Here is a 20,933-nt window from a genome sequence, read left to right on the forward strand (position 1 = left end):
ATGTTTCTGGTTCAGGTCTGCTATGAGGTAGTAGTCAGAATATTGGCCGAGGCTCACATTGTCTGAACGCTGCCACCAAGGTGACCCACTTACATGGCTGGGAGTTCTTTGCCATGTGAACCTCTCCAAGTGAGTGTTAGAGTACCTTCATGCTATGACAGCTGACTCCTCAAGGGGACAAGGTAGAAGTGGCAGTCTTAGAATACACAGACCAACCTGACATGTGGAGAGGACCACAAAAGGCACAAATCTGAAGGATGAGGACCACTGGGTCCATCTGAGAGATTGGCTGTCCACTAGTGTGCATACAAATGTATATGGGCATATAATGGAAAACCCTTACTTTATTAAGGTTCTCACAGACCTAATGGAGTGGTGGAGTAGGTGTGGCCTTATCAGATAGACGTGTGTCACTGGAGTGGGCTTTGAGGTTTCAAAAGCCTATGCCAGGTCCAGTGTGCCTCTCAGCTTTCAGAGCAGGATGTAGTTCTCAGCTGCTTCTCCAGCATTATGCCTGTCTGCTCCCATGCTCCTGCCATGGTGGTAAGGGACTAAGCCTCTGCAGCTGTAAGCCAGCCCCAGTTAAAGGGTTTCTTTTCTAAGAGTTGCTGTGGTCATGGTGTCTCTTCAGAGCAATAAAGCAGTGACTAAGACACCTCCCAGTGACCTTGTATTCTCAGCCCTGGTATTTCTGAGTACAGTGAGATGTCACTGCTGTGATTAAGGCACGTCGTATGGCCCTGTGGCTTTCACAGGAAAGCACCTAGATCTCATCCCATGAGCTCTCTGAAGCAGTGATCGTTCTCCCACTGAGATGACAGACTCAAAGCATGGGGGACATCGACGGTGTTGCCGTTTGGAGATGAAGTAGGCTTATGAGCAAGAATGCATGTGGCCCCCAGGAGCAATAGGCATGTTCCAAGCTCTCAGATGAGTGCTAGGAAGAAACCTCAGACCTAGCGCAGCAGCACAGATTTTGCCAACAACCTGACTGGGCCTTCGAGGCGACACTGTGTTTTCCAGACTGGAGCGCAGGACAGACTGAGAACCTTGGTTTAGCCTCGTGAGATCGTATGCAGAGAGTGTGTCCAGCCTGTCAGGAGTCAGACCTCTAGAACTCCAGGATGATGAATGCGTCTTCGTTTAGGCTTCAGAATCTGTGGTGATTGGTTACAGCCGTGGACAAGTAATAGAGGCATGGATAGCATTGCTGCATCGTGCCATCTTGCTTCTCATTCGGAGGCCTGGAAGTGATCGAGGGAATACATGTAAATCTCAGAATATTCTCTTGCCATTTTTATAGTCGCTCTTCCTTAACTTTAACTTTTAGTCTCAGAATGTATTTATCATCAATTTTAACTTCCGTGAACTCGCTGAATCTGGGTATGGCTAGTTACCTCATCAGTCACAGCACCAAGGTAGGAAGTGCGATCAGAGCGGTGCTCACGCAGAGCCTCAGAGACCGCAGTCCTGCTGAGCTGCTAAGGGGGTGAGCCAGGGCCTTTGTCCTATTGCCTCACAGAACCAGGATTTCTTACTTGTGGAACACATAAACAAATAATTCTGAATCCATTATAATCAGTGAAGATAAGTTTGAAGCTTAGGCTTTAGAAGTTTGTATTATGCCAATGATTATCAACCAGTTTTTCATTATGATAAATTAAGGAGCCTTTAATTTTTTTCTCTGTCTTCTGTCTTCCCTGTTCATGAAAATTTTATGTTATAATATGCTGTGCATTTGTTTCTGTACCATCTGTCTGTGCAAATATAAAACAATAAGCTACTGTCTTCTCAAAAATGGAGTTTATCCTGGGGTCAATGCTAGCCTTGCTAAAAGTCCACAAGATAGATACTTTTTGAGTAGGTAAAATTAGAGTTTTTTTAAAGGTGTTGTCTTGCCAGGACTGGCAGGATGGCCACGTGAGTAAAGGTGCTTGTCACCAAGTCCATTTCTATGACCCATGTGGGAGGAGGAGAGAGCTGACTTATTTTGGCTGTCCTCTGACCTCCATATATACACTGTGATGTACCCCCCAATAAATTAATAAATGAATGAATGAATGAATGAAAAAGAAACTTTAAAAAGGCATCATCAAAAGGTAGTTTCATTTTATGACCTAGAGATTATGGTCTAGAGAAATGGTCCAAACTTTTGTCAATCAAAAGATGTCAAGTCTGTGTATCTTGGTTCACAAGTACCTTTGAAAGACCAACCTGTGAGCACTCCCAAATATTTATATTATCGGTATTTTCTGGGTCATTTGTAAGCTTTTTTTCATGATTTAAGGTAAGTGTCTTCTTTCTATGGGGCAGTTTTAATTCTTCTAATTAAATTCTTCTAATGTTCCCAAAAGGGAGTCAGAGTCCTGATTTAACATCCCCATTTTCTCATGTGTAAAACTCACAACTCAGGATTCTTTTCTTCTCATTGGCAATATTCGTGTGTCCTGCATGGTCACAGGAAGTAGTAAGAGAAGGCCTGTAAGCTCAGGTACCTGCAGGACCTGAAATAGGAAGACTTAAGACTTTCAGGGGTCATTAGATTACTGCTGAGAACTGTAGCAAATCTTAATTTTTCTTTCTGTGGACCTACATGTCTGTGAAGATAGGTTTTGTCTTGTCCAGTTACAGTTGGGTTTGGTAGTGCACTGGTAGCCATAGTGGTGGGGAAAGTAAGGGTGATTTCAGGTGGGGATCTCGTACCTGTGATGCTCTCACATGATTTCTTTACCTGGCTTGCTACTGTGAAAGGCTCCAGTCAACACAAGATTTTAGCGTGTACTGTTGGTTTCTTTACTCATTCCTTACTTTAGAAATAAACTGATTGCTAATGATGCCTTAGGATTGGTCACATAGCATGTTCAGGAAGTGCTGTTGATGGATGATGATTTGTCTTCATACTGTTTGATTTTTACTGTACAACTTGGAGCATTTGTCATTTCATGTCCTGTTTTTTTCTGCTCTGACCATCTCTTTTCACACAAAGCACACACACACACACACACACACACACACACACGCACTTGTGTGCACACATATGTGTGTGCATGCACACACAGAGTAGTCGCCAATATATAGTAATAGTGGAGAGAGTGTTGGATGTAAGCTTTCACATGCACATGGTCAGTAAGTTAAAATCCAGTTTTCTTTCACAAGGTTGATTGTAGCCTTTCTGAGATTCGGGTTTTAGGATTCGGAGAGGTAGTTATAAAATGAATTATGTAGGTCTGAAGACCTAATCATATTTCTGTATAATTCTTGAGCAAATATAGACAAGTACTTGGATGCTTGGCCACGGGAATGGGGTTGCTATGGGGAAAAGGCAGGTCCTATGAGCTGCCTTGTTTCAGGTCAGAGCTAGAAAGGCCTTTGTTTTCTTCTGCCAAGTAGTGGCTTGGCAGAGTGCACTATCTTTCTGCCCCAATCCCAGATGTGCAGAATTAATTTGGTAAGACTTGAGGTCCTAGCAGGTCCAGACTTCACCTTCTCTTTCACCCACACAATCGAACTTCAGGTTGGAGTGATTTTTTTTTTTTAGATAGTAGATTTTCTATTTTGGGGAATAGTAGTTTTCCTCCTCAAAGTGAGTCACTTTTTTTTTTTTTTTGCTATGTTGCTACTGATATTTGAATGGCCTTCACTAATAATTTTTCTTTAGTGTTATTTTTTTGCATTTTTCATGGAGGTTACACTTTTTATGGAGAGGTGTTAAGAAATCAGCTTAATTGATTTTTATCTTCTAGGCATTTCTGTGTGCAAATATTTCATTCACCTTGAGTTTCCAAGAAGCAAATGACTTTGACTGTTCTGGCTTGGCAGGTTTTCTTTCTGTAACCATCATTGGGTTGAAGCTGGAAACTGAACACAACTTGAAATCTTGTGGTTTGGATGGTAGAACTCAGGGCTAAACTGTCTGAAGCTAACTTTATTAATGTTGAAATATTTTCCCCAATAAATAAACCTGAAAAAATAATGAAATTTACTTCTGGCAGTCCATACACACACACACACACACACACACACACACACACACACACACACACACACACACACACACACACACACAGAGCTAGCAAGGAGGAAAATATATGAGGAATATACTAGGAATAGTTACTATAGTTTAATTCAATCTCAAAAGAGCCAACAAACCCAAATAGTCTTACTGTTCATCTTGTGACATTGTGTCACAATTGCCCCAGACTGTGTTTAGTTGTCACATGAAAGTGACAAGTCAGAGCGAATGAGACTTTACTTAACCTTTTTTAGGTAGATATTTTAGAAGATGGAATAGTAAATTAATACAGTATATTTTCATGATACTTGATACTTTACTGAAAATTTTCATATATGTTATTTACATTACATTCTACTAAAATCACCAAGCATTTAGCAGTTTTAATCTCATCAATGGACAACCCTTGTAGGCTGACAGCCCATCCCCCATCTCTCTATCAGTTCACACTCAAACTTGCACACAGTTGTTCAGTTTCAAAATCCACATGCGACTTCTACTGACTGGAATCTCTCTTGTCATTATACGTAATGAACAACCTGATTTGTGTTGACTTTGGTAACAATAAAAGTGGACTTTTAGGGATCAAAACAAATTGTTCAGTCTTGAGCAATCAAAGGGAGAATGCTATATATTGAAAGAAATTAAAAAATACTTTTGGCTAAGTTCATCACATACCTTTAATCCCAGTACTCAGGAGGCATTGGGAGGTGGATTTTTGTGAGTTCAAGGTCAGCCTGGTCTGCATAGTGAGTTCTAGGCTAGCCAGGACTACAAAATGAACCCTGCTTTAAAAAAATTTAAGGGGGACATTGAGATGGATGAGCAAGTAAGGTGCTTAATCCAAGGTGCCAGCCAAGCCTAGGTGCCATCCCCACGTCCCATGGTAGAAGGAAAGAATCTACTGGCTGAATTTGCCCTTTGCCCTTTGCTTTGCTTGTGGGCTATGCACAGTATGGAAGAGAAGTAGTAGTAGTAGTGGTAGTGGTAGTAGTAGTGGTAGTGGTAGTAGTAGTGGTAGTGGTAGTAGTGGTAGTGGTAGTAGTGGTAGTGGTAGTAGTGGTAGTGGTAGTGGTGGTAGTGGTAGTGGTAGTGGTAGTAGTATTGGTAGTGGTAGTAGTAGTGGTAGTGGTAGTAGTGTGGTGGTGGTAGTGGTAGTGGTGGTGGTAGTGGGTAGTAGTAGTAGTGGTAGTAGTAGTAGTAGTGGTAGTGGTAGTAGTAGTAGTAGTAGTAGTAGTGGTAGTAGTAGTAATCAAGAGTAACAATAATAACAATAATGATGGTAGAAACAATAAAAAGGATTGTAAAGTGTAAATAGTATGGCCTAGGAAAATCGCTGGATTCTGTTGCAAAAATGAAATCTAGTAAGAATTTCTTTCTTGAGTAAATCTCACTGAGGTAAAGATGTTATCAGGGAAGGTATATTCTCAAAAACGAAGGGCTTCCTGCACACAGATGGTCTTGGCTTGTTTTTATAGCACTGACATGGAACTCAGGGCCTAACCCATGTTAGGTAAGCATTTTGCTACTGAGCTGTGTCCACTGCCATCCTTCCCCAAGGTTCTTTCTGAGATGAAACGTTGCTTCCACTGGCCTTGAACTCACTCTGTAGCTCAGATAGGCCTTGATTCTGCCTGTTCAGCTTTGCAGGTAGCTAGGATTAAAAGTGTGTACCACCAGCTTGCTAAAACTTTGTGACTAGAAAGTAATACATAGGTCACTTCCTGAGAGTAGTAAAATTTGATTTGTAGGAGTTTAGATTACAAATATAGGAATGAAGTTAGAGCTTAGCGTTAGAACACTTGCCTAGACACACAGACCCCTGAGATCAATCCCTAGTAACGTGAGCAAATATTTAATAGATGGTGCACGTGCATGGTGTTAATTTCATCAAATGGTAGGTAGCATCTACATATGAGAAACTCAAAAGGAAAACACATATTAAACGGTAGAATGGTGTGTATGCAGAAGTCTTGGGAGGAAGCATATTTGATGCCTTTGACTTACTTTGAAGTACAAAAGACAGCAACCCAAGGTTGACAACCAAGGATGGAGAGATGGACAGACAGATTCGTGTAGCAGAAGATAGCATAGCAAAAACAGCAAAATAGTAATTGTCGAGTGCAGGCTTGTATGCACATTTCTTGTAAAAATCTTTTAGCTTTTCTATTTTGTTTACTCTTAGGCATCTGACCACAAAGAAGTTGATGTTAGATGCACGAAAGACTACTTCAGATGGTATCAGATTTGCTAGATTTTATAGAAGCTTGGTCGAGTCTATGACTATGCCATTCACTATAACAAAACACTGAAGGTTGGGTACTTTTACATAGTAGAGAGGTTTATTTGTCTCAGAATGTGGTGGCTAGAAGATCCATCCACACAACATGGCTCTAGCCTGTGGTAAAATCCACCTGGCTGTGTTACATTATGGCAGAGAAGGGACGTACTGAGAATGAACCTTTGGACTAAGAGGGACAAAAATCCCTCCTGTCCTCCTGTCCTCCTGTCCAACCTAATTATCTTCCACCAGCCTGACTACCTCAGACACAACTGCACTGAGGGCAAAACTCCAAGGGTGCCAGCCTTTGGGAGAGCCCTCGGGCTGTACAAGATAGGATCTCTGTAGTGTGATGGGACGAGGAGTGCTTATGAGAACCCAGAGTCACAAAGGCTCCTGGTTTTTGTTTTGGAGAAAAGATGAACAGCTGGATGTGGTGGTACATTCCTTTAATCTCAGCCTCAGGGAGAGGCAGACAGATTCCTGAGTTCCAGGACCACATACCAAGTTCTGGGCTAGCCAGGGCTACACAGTGAGACCCTTTCTCAAAAAAAGAAAGATGGGACAGACAAGCTGTGTGCTGCTATGCCATATCTACTGAGCCTCTCTGAATGACAAGTGGCTGTGCCGTACGCTGTCCCATCAGTCGACTACACTTCAGTAGTATTTTCGCAGTGTCGTTTGTCAACAGGAGAATGTACAGTGCGTGGGTGACTCTTCCAGCCTTTCTCGATTATACCTTCACATCTGGTAACAAAGCACAGAAGGTGACTGACTGAGTGATCTTTCACCATTGCTCCTAAGGATATGCATCCCAAGTATCCACCAAATAAGGGGAACGTTAGCTTCTTATGTGCAGTGGGGTCTTAAGGCAGTGGGGCTTAATTCTCTTGGAACCAATGTTATGGGGTTGTTTTGTGCAGCAAATTCTAAAACAACTTTCTTTGGCTTGCTTACAATGTTTATACAAATTTTATACACACATGTATAACATGCACTTTGTTTTTTTAGGTTACAGGTCCACCAGGTTGTGGGAAGACCCAGTTTTGCATAATGATGAGTGTCTTAGCTACATTACCCAGCCGCCTGGGAGGATTGGAAGGGGCGGTGCTGTACATTGACACAGAGTCTGCGTTTACTGCTGAGAGGTCGGCTGCTTTATTTCATTATATTGCTTTTATAACACTTGGCTTTTAGAGCTCCTATGCACCATGGGACATTTACAAATAGGTCAAAATTTATTTTGACTTTTAAGAACAAAGGATGCTGGGTACTGGTTTTAAAGGAAAATTTTCTTTTGAAATCGATACAGGAAGCAGATCATTTTTCTTTCTCTTCTATGTGTTTCTTATTGGCTTACGCGGGGGTCCTGTATAAGTTGTGTTTTGTAGAAGGTAGAGAAGAAACGAGGTGAAGAAACAGGGAGGGATGTCGAGTAAAAAATGGGGAAGAGGAAGACTCGAGAGCAAAAGGGGAGCTGCTTTATACTTTATTTCGAGAAGGAAGTAAAATATTGGTGAATGGATGGATTTTCACCAAATAGGAAAATATGCATTTGGAGATCAATTCTTATCTTAGTCAAGATATGCCCTGGGTACTTTTTTGGACTCTCTGAATTACATCTTTATGAGCCACTCTCTTCTTTATTTCTCTCTGAAGAGTAGTAGGTCAAAAAAGACCTGATGAGGTATGACGTTTCATATGGATCATCATCTTGACAGGAACTAGAAATGCCTAGGAGACAGGTTTCCATGGAGACCTGGGAGGGCTCTAGGTTAGGTCAGCCTCTGGGCAGGCATGTGAAGGGTTGTCTTGATTAGGTTAATGGCGATGGGAAGACTCTCCTCTGAGTCGTGTGGCCCCACTGGGTCCTGGACTGAATGAAAAGGAGAGTGAGCCCGTGTTTATCATCCCTGCTTCCTGACTGTGGGACGATGGGATCAGCTGCCTGGACTCCCCGCTGTGGTGCACTGTACCCTGAACTGTTCTCTTTGAGTGGCTTTTGTCAGGGTGTTTGGCCAGGTGTCAGCAACAGGAGAGGTAACTGACACACTCGGGAAAGGCCAAAGTGTAGGTTTCTTTCCCTTTTTGGGCCCTGTAAGATTTCTGATCCTCTTTACTTTCCTTCAAGAAGGAAGGTTTCAGTCTGGAGGAAACACTGCAGTCCCAGGAGCCAGCCTCTTCCTCTGTTAGTGAAGATGCGTGGTTGTGGTTCTTTTCTTTGCATATTGTCTTAATTATATTTTGGATTTTTCATATTTACTATTTCTCATCTCTTTTTCTGGTGTCATGTAGTGTTAGTACTTACATCAGAAGCAGGGTACAAAACAGGTACGATTTTAGTCCCCTTACATTTATGCTAATATATGTTACATAATTAACAAGAAGGCTGTTTTAGAATGGGGTGGAAACCTGCATTGTTTTTAGCTTTTATTGCATTCTTCATGTAGCCCAAGTATGGTCAAGGTTGCTCTCACAGTGTGTGGAGATCTGGTGAGCATAAGGCGGAATTGGAGCTGTAGTGCCTTTGGTATAGCTGCCTTCAGGAGTCTGCTGTGTGGGCCACTCGTGGAGCCCGCGTTTTAGGCTCTGGTCATGTGTTACTCGTGCTGTTGTCAGTCTGCTTGACCCTGTTAGAGTCATCAGAGATGGATGGTTGGTGAGTTGCAGAAGCTTTCTGCCACGAGTAAACTGAGCAGTCAGAGAACAGCTGTGTGAATAAAAACAGGTACACTTTGCTCACGTGTAAAGATCTGTTTCGGCTGTTCTGTGATGAAAGGACCTGAAGCTGGTTTATTTTTAGGCCTCTTATCCATTCAGTACTTACATTAGTGAGAAGAGAAAGGGTTAGGCACACCTTTCATCAGGAAAATATTCTTCTTAATTGTGTGTGTGTGTGTGTGTGTGTGTGTGTGTGTGTGTGTGTGTGTATGTATGTATGTATGTATGTATGTATGTATCTATCTATCTATCTATCTTTCTTTCTATCTATCTATCTATCTATCTATCTATCTATCTATCTATCTATCTATCTATCTATCTATCTATCTATCTATGAGACAAGGTCTCTCTCTATATCCCTGGATATCCTGCAACTTACTGTGTAGACCAGGCTGGCCTTGAACTTACAGAGATTAGCCTGCCTCTGCCCCTGCGTGGAGCGCTGGGGTTAAAGTCAGGCATCACTAAGTGAGGAGGTTTACAGGACATCTACTTCCTTTCATCTTCTTGCTTGCAGGTGTTTGCTTTAGCCACAGTAATTCCCCTGCAGTTTTCTCACTAGACCACTTCTAGGTGGGAGGATGGGAAAGCGAGGGGAAGAGGTTCTCTAGCAATCACGATGAGTGGTGAGGGATTGTTTATATTGCTGCTTGAATAAAAGCGAGACTCAAAGCATCGAGGAAGTGGGTTGGGTTCTAAGTCAGTGTTTAACCGGAGCCCAGGTTGTTTCTGGACTTAAGTAGATAGAGGGGTTGGGGTTGGGGAATAGGAGACTCAAGAGGAATCTGAAAGAGGCTGAGATGCTGAGTGGGCAGGGTTACGGACGCCCTCTTCTGGATGATTCAGAAAAATGTCTGCTTTTATTTGTTTTACCTGTTAGACATCTGCTTAAAACAGTACAGTCTTAGATGCTGTAAGTTTACACAGTTTGAGAAGATGGGTAAGCAAGGTAACAGATCTGTATTCCAGCCTATGGGAATTTGACAGCTCTGAGAATTCCCATCCATATGACTTGAGTAAGCACCATATTATGTTTGTTGGAGACAAGCAGGAAAAGACAGAATGGCGGGCAGTCAGCGTGTAGCAGAGTTGATGGAGATAGCACATTCTTTAGATTTGACAGAGTGGAGAGAAACCTCCAAGTGTCTTAACAATAGTTGTGCATGTGATTTGTGGCTCGTGGAGTTACAGTGCTCAAAGGATGTAATTTATAACCAGGGCCAAAGATTAACTCAGTTTAAACACTAAGTAAAAGGAAAAACTGGTTCACTTATTCTCTTATCTTACAGAATTCATTTTATAAGTGGACTTGTGGGGTGGTTGGCAGTGCATTATTCAGGTTTATGGTTGAGTGTTGACGAGGTTAAATCCAGAGGTCACATGTGCTTTGCCTTCGGCATGGCCTTAACAGTCTTGTTTCAGATATATCTCAGAAAGAGCGTTATCTCCATAGGGATTCTTTACAGTGTATGCGCGTGCGTGTGTGGACCCAAGGAGTCAGACAACCTGGGATGCCATTTCTCGGGTGCTGTCTATCTCCTTAAAAATTAAAAAAGTACGTTATGGGTGTTTGCTTATGTATGTCTGTGCATCACTTGTGTGCCTGATGCCTAAGGAGGTCAGGGGAGGACATTGGATTGCCTGGAACTGGAGTCACAGATGGTTGTGAACTGCCATGTGGGAGTCAAACTCGGGTTCTCTGGAAGTGCTGTTAGCAAGAACTGCTAACCACTGAGCCATCTTTCTAGGCACTAGCCCCTACTTTAAGATCTCAGTGGTCTAGCCTGTCTCTCCAGGGAGCCCCAAGGACAAGCTTGTCCCTGCCTCCCCAGCTCTGAGATTGCAAGCCTGGGCTGTTTCTCCTTGCTTTTTTTTTTTAACATGAGTTCTGAGGCTCAGACCCAGGTCCTTATGCTTGTAATGCAAGCACCGTGCCAGCTGAGTTACTGCCCTTTCTCTTTGTGTTTCTGACAGTCTTGCTGTATAGCTCAGGTGGGCTCCTTCTCCGTCTCCTGTGTAGTGCTGGGATTAAGGCTGTGAGCCACCTCCAGCTCTTTGTCTTTTGTAGTTCTGCAGTTCTGCTGTCAGTGCAAAGGTGGCTGTAAAGTAAGTGAACAAGTAACGTGTTCAAATAAGAGTTTATTCACAGAAACAGATTATTCTCCAGTTTGTGTCTACAGTAATAGTGTTTGGCAATGTCTATGTTGTGTGTAATTTTAAATCTCTACTGCCTTTAGCTTTGGGATCGGCAGCCACCAACCCTAACCAGGCTTCCCTTTCTACCTGCCTTTGGTTCCAGGAGGGTGACCAACCTACCAGCCCCTCCTGTGACCTTTGAATCTGTGGATAAAAGACACACATATATAGTTAATTTCTTTATAATTTGCTTTCTAGGCACAATTGCTGGGTGCAGATATCTCCCGCCTAGAAAAGCATCTCTCTACCTGCCCTAAAATTAGTGGCTACTCCCACCCAGCCCCTACCAAACATCCTTGGCTACCCTTCTGTAGTGGAGGCCGCATTGCTCAAGCTCTCTCCAAGACCTTCCATGATTGCTATGTTCTTCTTCCCTAGCATGACAGAAAAGCCTCTCTCTCCTTCCCTGCATCTCCTTTTCCTTCTGGGACACGGAAATCTCACCTGTACCTTCCACCCAGCAATTCCCCCCCTTCCCCAACTCCTGGCTTTCTTTACTGACAAATCAAGAACCAATTGGAGAACAAGACCTTAGTATCAGAACCTCTACTTTACCCACTTGTATAGATTTGTAAGATTGCAAATAGTTGTTTCTGAGGGCATTAATAATGCCATTATCTATTCAATTTCTGATCTTTTGTTAGTGATTTAATTTTGCCCTGCTTATAGATCCTTTCTTCTCCTTTACATGCCTATGAATGAAATTTTTAAAATTATTTTATTATTATAAAATTTTAAAAAAATTTAAAATTATGTGTATGAGTGCTTGCCTGCATGTGTGTATCTGTGCATCAGTTCATGGTTCCCACAGAGGACGTTGTATCCCCTGGAATTGAAGTTACAGATGTCTGTGAGCTGCAGTGTGGGTGCTGGGTTGAAACCAAGTCCTTTGGAAGAGTAGTCAGTGCTCTTAACTGCTAAGCCATGGGTTGGGGATTTAGCTCAGTGGTAGAGCGCTTGCCTAGCAAGCATGAGGCCCTAGGTTCGGTCCTCAGCTCTTAAAAAACAAAACAAAACAAAACAAAACAAAACAAAACAAACCAAACCAAACCCCAAAAGACAACAACAACAACAAACCCTGCTAAGCCGTTTCTCCAGCCCCTTTCCTAATGGTTGTTAGACATTGCTATGTTAGATGCTGGCTTTAATGTATACCTCTAAGGTGTTAGATATTTTGTTTTAATATATAGTTAAGATTATTTTGATGGTCTTTGAGACCCATTAAGCCTCAGCACTGTGAAGTCCCTCTGAGGACTCCACTTGTTGCCTAGGGCATAATGAGATCTCTGTACTCCTTGTTGGCGTGGGAACATGCACTGTTCTCGCCCTGTGCGAGTGGTGGAAGTGTTTAGTCGCATGTTGTCTCCTGGTCCATCCTGAGGAGTTTCCTTCTGTACATTATGCATATTAGTTCTGGAGTGTACCCTGCCACCCAGGTCACCTCTTCTTTTCTGCACATGACTTCGTGAGTCCTACCAGCTTAGCCGTCCCGAGCTCTGATCTCATCTTCTCCACTCTGGGCCCACCAGACTCTCGTTGGCTTCCCTTTTTTGTGTCGTAGAATGGAAAGTGCCTGGGACACACTCGAGGTTCCTTTATTAGCTTCCTTTCTCATGAGGGGCACGGTTTTGAACTATTGTTTAGTGTGGAACTGTTATTTCAGACATTTTGTCTGCTTTTCTAGTTGATGCTATCGGGGCAGTTCCCAAGCCGTTAATCTTTTGTGCACAGAAGTCAAAATCTCCCTGTTATTCATCTTGAATTCACTCCGTACTGGCTTTATTTCCTAGCCCTATATTGAAATTGATTTTCAAAATTTTATTCAACTCAATAGTATTTAAAACATAGCTGTGTGTTGCTTGGTGGTGGTGGTATGGTTTGGGGACTGTATTACTAAGTCAGTTAGTCCTGTGAGTCTGTCAGAGTGTACTTACACAGACCGAGTAGTGTGTGTTCATCATGGAAGGCGGCCTCTGCATGCAATCAAAAGGTGAGGTGAGCAGAAACAGTGTGAAGCTGATGCATTGTGTTTTACAGAACTTACAAATACTGTAGAAGTAACTTACACTCTGAAATAATGATTGCTAGCAGAGTAAACACAGCCAGAAATATCACCAAGTGTTGTATGCTGTGCATAATGTATGTGCTGTGCTTTTATATGACTGATAACAGTATGTCTGTGTATACCAATATTACTATAAACCGACTAAGGTGCTGCCTCTGGATAGGAGGCTGGCTGTGACGTCACCAGGAGGTGATGATTCTCAGCCCCACCACACAGCCGCCACGTGTTCAGTCCTGCAGCACTGCCGGTGGCGGTCATTTTTCTCCCCAACGTTTCTGTCAGATGGCTTCTTAGGACCAGTCTCTCTTGGTTTTATCCCTGTTTCTGACCACGTCAGTCTGTGTTGCTGGGCTCTACTCACTTTGTAAGCTTCTAAGCCTTGGAGAATCCTGGAACTCAGTTTTAGGATTTTGTTTCTCCTCTCTCTGCCCTCAGTCCCTCATATCCACGCTCATGAGTTTAGTAAATTTCTTGATTGCCAGAAGGGTCATGGATTCATGTTCTGAGCTTTCCCACAACCTCCAGATTCATATACATTTGCCATTTGACATAATAACATATTATAGTTACATTTATATATGAGGAAGCTTGATGTATCTGAAGATGAGTTCTGGATTTCCTGGTTTAAAAAACCAGAACACAGGAAGAACACCAGTAACTACAATCCCGATCGAATCACCGTTCTTCTAGATACTCATCCAAACAATCAAATTCTTCCATTCTTCCCCCACTTTGAGTCATACTTTAAATCTGGTTACTTCTAATTATCTGAGGTATTATTTCCCTAGGCCAAGGCACCATCATTCCTTGTGTGAACAGCAGTACTAGCTCATCTCGTTTTACCCTTACCTTTGAACAGTCTTTTCTCCATGTGACATCTAGAACCATCTTCCCCGCTCCCCTCCATCCTCCCTCTCTGTCTCTGTCTCTGTCTCTGTCTCTGTCTCTCTCTCTCTCTGTGTGCGTGTGTGTGTGTGTGTGTGTGTGTGTGTGTGTGTGTGTGTGCGTGTGTGTAGGTGTGTCTGCCTACACATGGTGGCTACAGGAGGAGGTGTCATTCTTTCCCTCCTCCTTAGAGACCGCTCTCTCTGGCCTTGGAGCTAGGCTGGTGTCCAAGCCTGAGACACTCCTGCCTGCTGAGCCATCTCCCCAGACTCTTGAGCAGACCTTCAGGAAGATTTATTTATTATGTTGTGTCTTATGTGTTTGGATGTTTGCCTGCATGTGTGTATGAGTGATGAGCGTGTGCCTGGTGCCACAGAGGCCAGAAGAGCACCGGTGGCAGGTCCCTTAGGTCTGGAGTTAAGGATAACTCCAGACTCACCACGTGGGTGCTGGGAAATGAATTCCATCTTCTGAAAGAGCAGCCAGTGGTTTCTAGCACCAAGCCATCCCCCCGCCCCCTGCCCCAAGAGCAGGCTTTTACTTTAAGAAAATTATTTTGATTTTTAAAGAAACATATGTGGGATGTGGTGGCTGCATGTTTAAGGTAATGGCCTGTTGAAAAAGGAAACCCGATGGTGTCAGGTATGCTCCCAGACTTCTCATTTTTCTTAATAAAACCCAAACTGACTACACAGATCTGAAGGTCTGAGGGGACCTTGATTTCTGGCTAGCTCTCTGGCTTTCCCCCCTTCAATCTCCTTCCTGTTCCTTGTTCCAGCTACATTATCCTGTAGAGCACTGTAGCTGGCTGGCCTCTGTTGTACTTTGCTTTTCTCTCCTTCTGGAATGTCTTACGGTTTCTATGGCTGTGATAAAACACATGGCTGGGGGGGGGGAGAGGGGGGAGAGAGAGAGAGAGAGAGAGAGAGAGAGAGAACAAAACATAATACTAAAACCCCCAAACAAACAAGTTAGAGAGCAAAGGGTTTATTGGGCCTACACCTCCACATCACTGTTCATCATCAAAGGAAACCAGGACAGGAAATCCAAACAAGCAGGGACCTGGAGGCAGGAGCTGATGCAGAGGCCTGGGAGGGGTGCTGCTTACTGGCTGGCCATGGCTTGCTCAGCCTGCCTTCTTATAGAACCCAGGATCAGCAGCCCAGGGATGACAACAACTACCATGGGCTGGGCCCTCCTCTATAAATCTCTAATAAGAAAAATGCTTTCTAGGCTGGCCCACAGCCTATGGGGGCATTTTCTCAGCTGAGGTTTCTTCCTCTCAGATGATGATAGTTTGTGTCCAGGTGACACAACTCTAGCCAGCACTCAGAGAATGTAACTTTCTCCTTCCTTCTGCTCCTCATTTCCTTTTTGGGGGGTATTGTGATGTCATATATTCAATTCTTACAGTAGTTAGTAGTGCCTGGCACATACATGGTCCTCAGAAAAGCTTGAATGAATGAATTTTGAATGCATCTTTTCAAAGGAGTGCCTTTAATAAAAAGATACCCACTAGGTGGCACTGTTTTCAAACTTTATGTGATTTATTGGAGGCAAAGATAAGTTTTCTGTTGCTTCCCCTGAAGAACAAGATCTTGTGAAGATTGTCACTGGTTACTAACAGAATTAATACCAGGCCTTTAGGAAAACTTCCTTGATATTTATTTTGATTTATATTGTTTAAAAAGTTTCCCAGAATAAAAATTATTTGGAGAAGCCTTTAGAAAAAATTGTAACATATTAGCCCGTATGTTGCTATCTAATCAATCCAGTTACTTAGCATGGCCAGTGTGAATAACAGTAGCTCCTGACTATATGCATATTCTGACTATTATTCCTCAGGAGCAGGCTTAATGGAACAAGGATCACAGAACCTTTCACCACTCAAGCCGCTGGTGGAAAACCAGCCTAGTGTTACACTGTAGCCAGTAAGTTAGGAACGCTAGCTTGCTTGCTAGTCTGTTCCTAACAACAGGCTATCCAAATCCTCAAGTTTGCAGTACACGTGGCTGTACCCATCCTATTGAAAACTGGTGTCTTCCAAGAGCTAGAGCTCCAGCTGCCTTCTCTACTAAGCTCACATCATAGTTACGCCACCATCACCACCACCACTACCATCATCATTGTAATAATAAAAATGACATGCTTCTACAAACCTTCCAGTCTGCCCATTTTACATGGCCAATACCACATCATTTCTTTTTTTTTCAATTTTGTAATTATATTTATGTACAGAAAACTTAGTGTACATTTAACCCAGTTTAGTGGTGAGTTCTTTAGCCTTTGCCTTTTCCAGCTTGGCAATACGAGCCACAGACTTAGGACCCAGATCGTTGTCTTCCCAGTGGTGGCGGATCTCGTTGTATCTGTCATTATAATTGGTCCTAATAGCTTCCACCACCTTAGCCAGAGTACCCTTGTCTTCCGAGTTAACCTGTGTGAAGGCAACAGTGGTGCACGTCTTCCTGTGGACCAGGCGCCCCAGTCTGGCCTTTCCCTTGATGATACAGTAGGGCATCCCCATCTTTCGACAAAGGGCAGGCAGGAAAACCACCAGCTCAATGGGGTCTACCTCATGGACAGTCACCACCAGCTGAGTCTTCTTGTTCTCCACCAAGTGGTGACTGTAAGGCGGACTCTTAGTTGGGACGCCCCCTTTGCCAGTAGCTTTCTTCTCAGCACAGGCCATTGCTTCTTCTCCTGCTTTGTCTCTGGCCTGTACTTGTGGCTGAGCTTAAGCAGTGGAGTCGCTGTTTGCCTGTCTAGGGCCTGGGGGAACTGGTTGATGGCAGGAGGTACTGTGAGCCGCTTATAGAGGATGGCTCTTTGCCGCTGCAGTGTGCTGTAGCAGGGCCATTTGACGAAGTGTGTGAGATCTCTTTTGGGCTGGATGTCCTTCCCAAGTTCTTGGGCCTTTTCTCAAACAAAGGATTGACCACCTTTTTGACCTCCTGTTTCTTGACGATGGAGGGGGCTGGGGCCACCTTCTTCCCCTTGGCCTTCTTTCCTTTGGGCATCTTGCTCGGCTGGAGGAGAGAGCATATCATTTTTTCGCCTTTCTTACTTCCTGTCCTTCCCTCAGTCCCCATGCCTTGTCAAACACTCCTCATCTCGAGTACCTCTTTAAGTCCTATTTTTTTCTCTTGAAGCATTTTTATCTCTTCTTATTGAACCAAATTATATATTTTTCTTTTCAGTTTACTGAAAATGCACTTAAAAAGTTCTTGACTGTCTTTATTTTTCTCTTCTTTTTCCTGTTTTAGTTCCCTCCCTCGCTTCTGATTATAGCATATTTAGGGATTTGTTTTGTTTATCTATTTAAAGTTCTCAGCCTCTTCTCAGAACCCTTTAGCTGTTTGGAGATGAAGACACTGCCCTTTTGTTCTTCTGTGCTTCCAACTTGAACGTAGAATATGGGATGTCTCAGTGTTTACGGTTTCTTTGCCAGATCCCCCTGGATGGCTAAGTAGGGCTGGGGAGAGTCATTTCAACTGGGATACGGTTATACTCCAAGAGTCTTGCTTTTGAGTTTTAAATCTTACACTTCTATAATTTCCAGCAATGCCCTTCATGCCTTCTTTGTTCTGCTAATCGATGCTGTCATGTATGTTTTTGGTTTATCACTCCTCCTCACTTGACCGGCCTCACATGATTAGGTTTAGCTTTGGGGTCTGAATTCAGCATTTAGAAAATAACTTTTTGTTAACAAGAAGTAACTGGATAGCATTAATTTGGTTAAACAATAATTTTCTGTTTGCCAAGGAACTACTAGATAGCATTAAATTTTAATTGAGAAAGCAGGTTTTTTTTTTGCAAAGAGACATGATGACGTAGGTATATTAGGATACAGTACTATATTTATTGAAATAGACTTTGTTCATTCAAGCAACTGAAAGTTTTTTCTAATTTCTAATATGTTAAAATAGTTCTATAAAAATGTTGTTTGTAAACATTTTACTTCCAGAAATGAAATCTTGGGGACATTGTTGCTTGTTGGAAAGTCAGTTCAGAGACCTAGAACCCTTGCTAGGTTCTGACAGCCGACCCCTGATAACTCGCACAGAGGACACGTGTATTTCAGACTTGTGTTCAGTATTCACTGTTCTCTCTTGAAGCCTCCTCCCTTCTCTCCACAGACTGGTCGAGATCGCAGAGTCCCGCTTTCCACAGTATTTTAACACTGAGGAAAAGTTGCTTCTGACCAGCAGTAGAGTTCATCTTTGCCAAGAACTCACCTGTGAGGGACTTCTGCAAAGGTAGGCGGTTTCATATTGATATTTTAGTAATGCTTTGAGGGTTTTCCCCTCCCCATTTTCAGGTTCTTAGTAAAATAATTCTTATATAATAGAGTTAAGGAAATAATTATTTGTGCCTTCTTTATTTGTTGTAGTTGTTTTGAAATGTTTCTTTAAAATGGAATAAAAATTAAGTGAGTGTTTTGGAATCTAAGTGGATATTAATTATAAGTTGTTTTGTTAGTGAATTACCTGTAAATGTGCAGCTTAGAACAACAAATATATATTTTCTGAGGGCTGAGCATCTGGTAGTGACTTAGCTGGCTCTCCTGCTTTGCTTGTAGCACAGGACTATGGTTGTTTTGCTCCTGTTCCCAGGCTCACTGGCGTGCTGTTGGAAGGTGTTCTTTCTTTACATATGGAAGGTGTTATCTCTTATGCCCCACTGCCTAGAATATGAGCATCACCGTTTTGTCATAAGTGTTTGTCACACAGACCAACTCTTGTGCAGAAGGCATTTAAGTACAAATTCATATAACATGTGTCATAGCAGGATAGGGGAATAAGAGGGGACCATTTTTAGAGACTAGCTACATGAAATAGTTTTACTTTAAACTTCAGCTTTTTTTTTTAAGATTTATTTATTTATTTATTTATTTACTTATTTATTTACTTATTTATTTATTTATTTATTTATTATGAGTACACTTTAGCTGTCTTCAGACACCAGAAGAGGGCATCAGATCTCATTACAGATGGTTATGAGCCACTGTGTGGTTGCTGGGATTTGAACTCAGGACCTCTGGAAGAGCAGTCAATGCTCTTATCCACTAAGCCATCTCTCCAGCCCCCTAAACTTCAGCTTTTGTTGTATTGTAGGACAACATGGAAACACTGTCTCTATTTCCAGAAGAATGCAGTCTGACAGGAGTGCTGAACTAAGTTATGTGTGCTGAATTTTACAGCCATCACTGTAACTTAGGGAAGGGGTGTGTGTGTGTGTGTGTGTGTGTGTGTGTGTGTGTGTGTGTGTGTGTGTGTGTGTACACAGTGCATGAGCAAGTTCACATGTTGTTACTGGGATTGGACCCAGGGCCTCACGTGTGTCAGGCAAGTCCTCTACCAAACAGCTGCATCTCGGCCGTTGTTAAAGTCTTTATTTTGATGACGTACAGACCACGCTATCCAGTATGGTTTTGAACAACTCCCACTGTAGCCCAGTTTAGCCTTGGCCTTGCAAACTTCTTTCTTCGGTTTCCTGAGTAGTGAGGACGAGAGACCTGTGTTACCAGAGCTGGCTTGCTGTTATTTTAAAGCTGATTAACCTCTGCAGCACGGCAGTGTTGTTGTTTTAGGTTTATTTATTTTATATTTTATGAGTATTTGCCTGCATGTTTGTGTGTGCAGCATTTACATGTCTGATGCCCTGGGAGTTGGAAGAGCGGGTGGGATCCCGTGGAACTAGAGTTACCAATGAGTATGAAACCCAGCATGCGTGCTAGGAACCAGACCCCGGTCCTCTGCAAGAGTAACAAGTATTCTTAACATCAAGCCGTCTATCTCTAACCCCTCCACTCTGGTTTTTAAAGTCATGTCTTGGCAGTTGCTTGCAGAGCTTCTGTGTTAGGCCTGCCTGCTTTCCTGAGTTCTAACTCCAAAAGCATGACTGTCCTCTCCCTACATTCTATCTCTGGACTGGGGAACAACCAGAATCCCAAGTGTGTTTGTTTGCTCGAGAACTCTGGGCTGTCTCACTGTTTGCTCTAACGCCCTCTTCCCCTCACAGATGTTTGCAGACCTCCATAGCTGACTCTAACTCTTCGCTAGCTCCCTCCTCCCAACAGCTGCCGGGATTTACAGCTTGCCCATCCTGTGTTTGCCTTTTCTCTCAAAGCCCAATACAGTGTTCTTCCATTTTCCTCCAGAAAAGAAAAGCAAATAAATAAAAATCGTGTCTTAAATTTGTTATTTTACAAATTCTGCTTTCATAGGCTTGAATCTTTGGAGGAAGAGATCATTTCGAAAGGAGTTAAGCTTGTGATTGTTGACTCCATTGCTTCTGTGGTCAGAAAGGAGTTTGACCCGCAGCTTCAAGGCAACATCAAAGAAAGGAACAAGTTCTTGGGCAAAGGAGCGTCCTTACTGAAGTACCTGGCTGGGGAGTTTTCAGTCCCAGTAAGTGTCGCCTTTCCTTCTTGTCTCTTAGGGTCATGACCTTACGGTATCGAGTAATATACGTAGGGAGGACTAAACAGGTGGCCTTCTACACTTTGACTGCTATGACAAGTAACCCTGCTTTCATAAGCCACTCTCTGCTGGTTATTCCCCATTTTGTGACTTGACCCCGGGACAGACTTAAGTGCTTCTGAACCGTAACTTCCTTTATTCCTTCTCACGGTTTACTCCTTCTGCATGTTCTGTGTCACGTCTGTCATGCTGAGATTACTATTAAGTGGTACAACTCACAGAGTGGGCTGGATCTGTTTCTGCAAACTTTCTTTGCAGCAACGGTGTGTCCTGTAAATTTTGTAATTA

General features: G+C 42.9%; 1 protein-coding gene across 1 annotated transcript in view; it reads left to right on the forward strand.

Moving 5' to 3' along the window:
* The window catches only part of Rad51b (RAD51 paralog B), a 510,767-nt gene that overhangs the window by 12,489 nt on the left and 477,345 nt on the right, over positions 1-20,933 (forward strand). The window contains exons 4-6 of the mRNA XM_032908021.1: positions 7,305-7,441; positions 18,300-18,419; positions 20,390-20,573. Coding sequence (XP_032763912.1) covers positions 7,305-7,441; positions 18,300-18,419; positions 20,390-20,573 — 441 coding nt within the window. The remainder of the gene's footprint in view (positions 1-7,304; positions 7,442-18,299; positions 18,420-20,389; positions 20,574-20,933) is intronic.

The sequence above is a fragment of the Rattus rattus genome, chromosome 7 (assembly GCF_011064425.1).
Source record: "Rattus rattus isolate New Zealand chromosome 7, Rrattus_CSIRO_v1, whole genome shotgun sequence".
Taxonomy (NCBI): domain Eukaryota; kingdom Metazoa; phylum Chordata; class Mammalia; order Rodentia; family Muridae; genus Rattus; species Rattus rattus.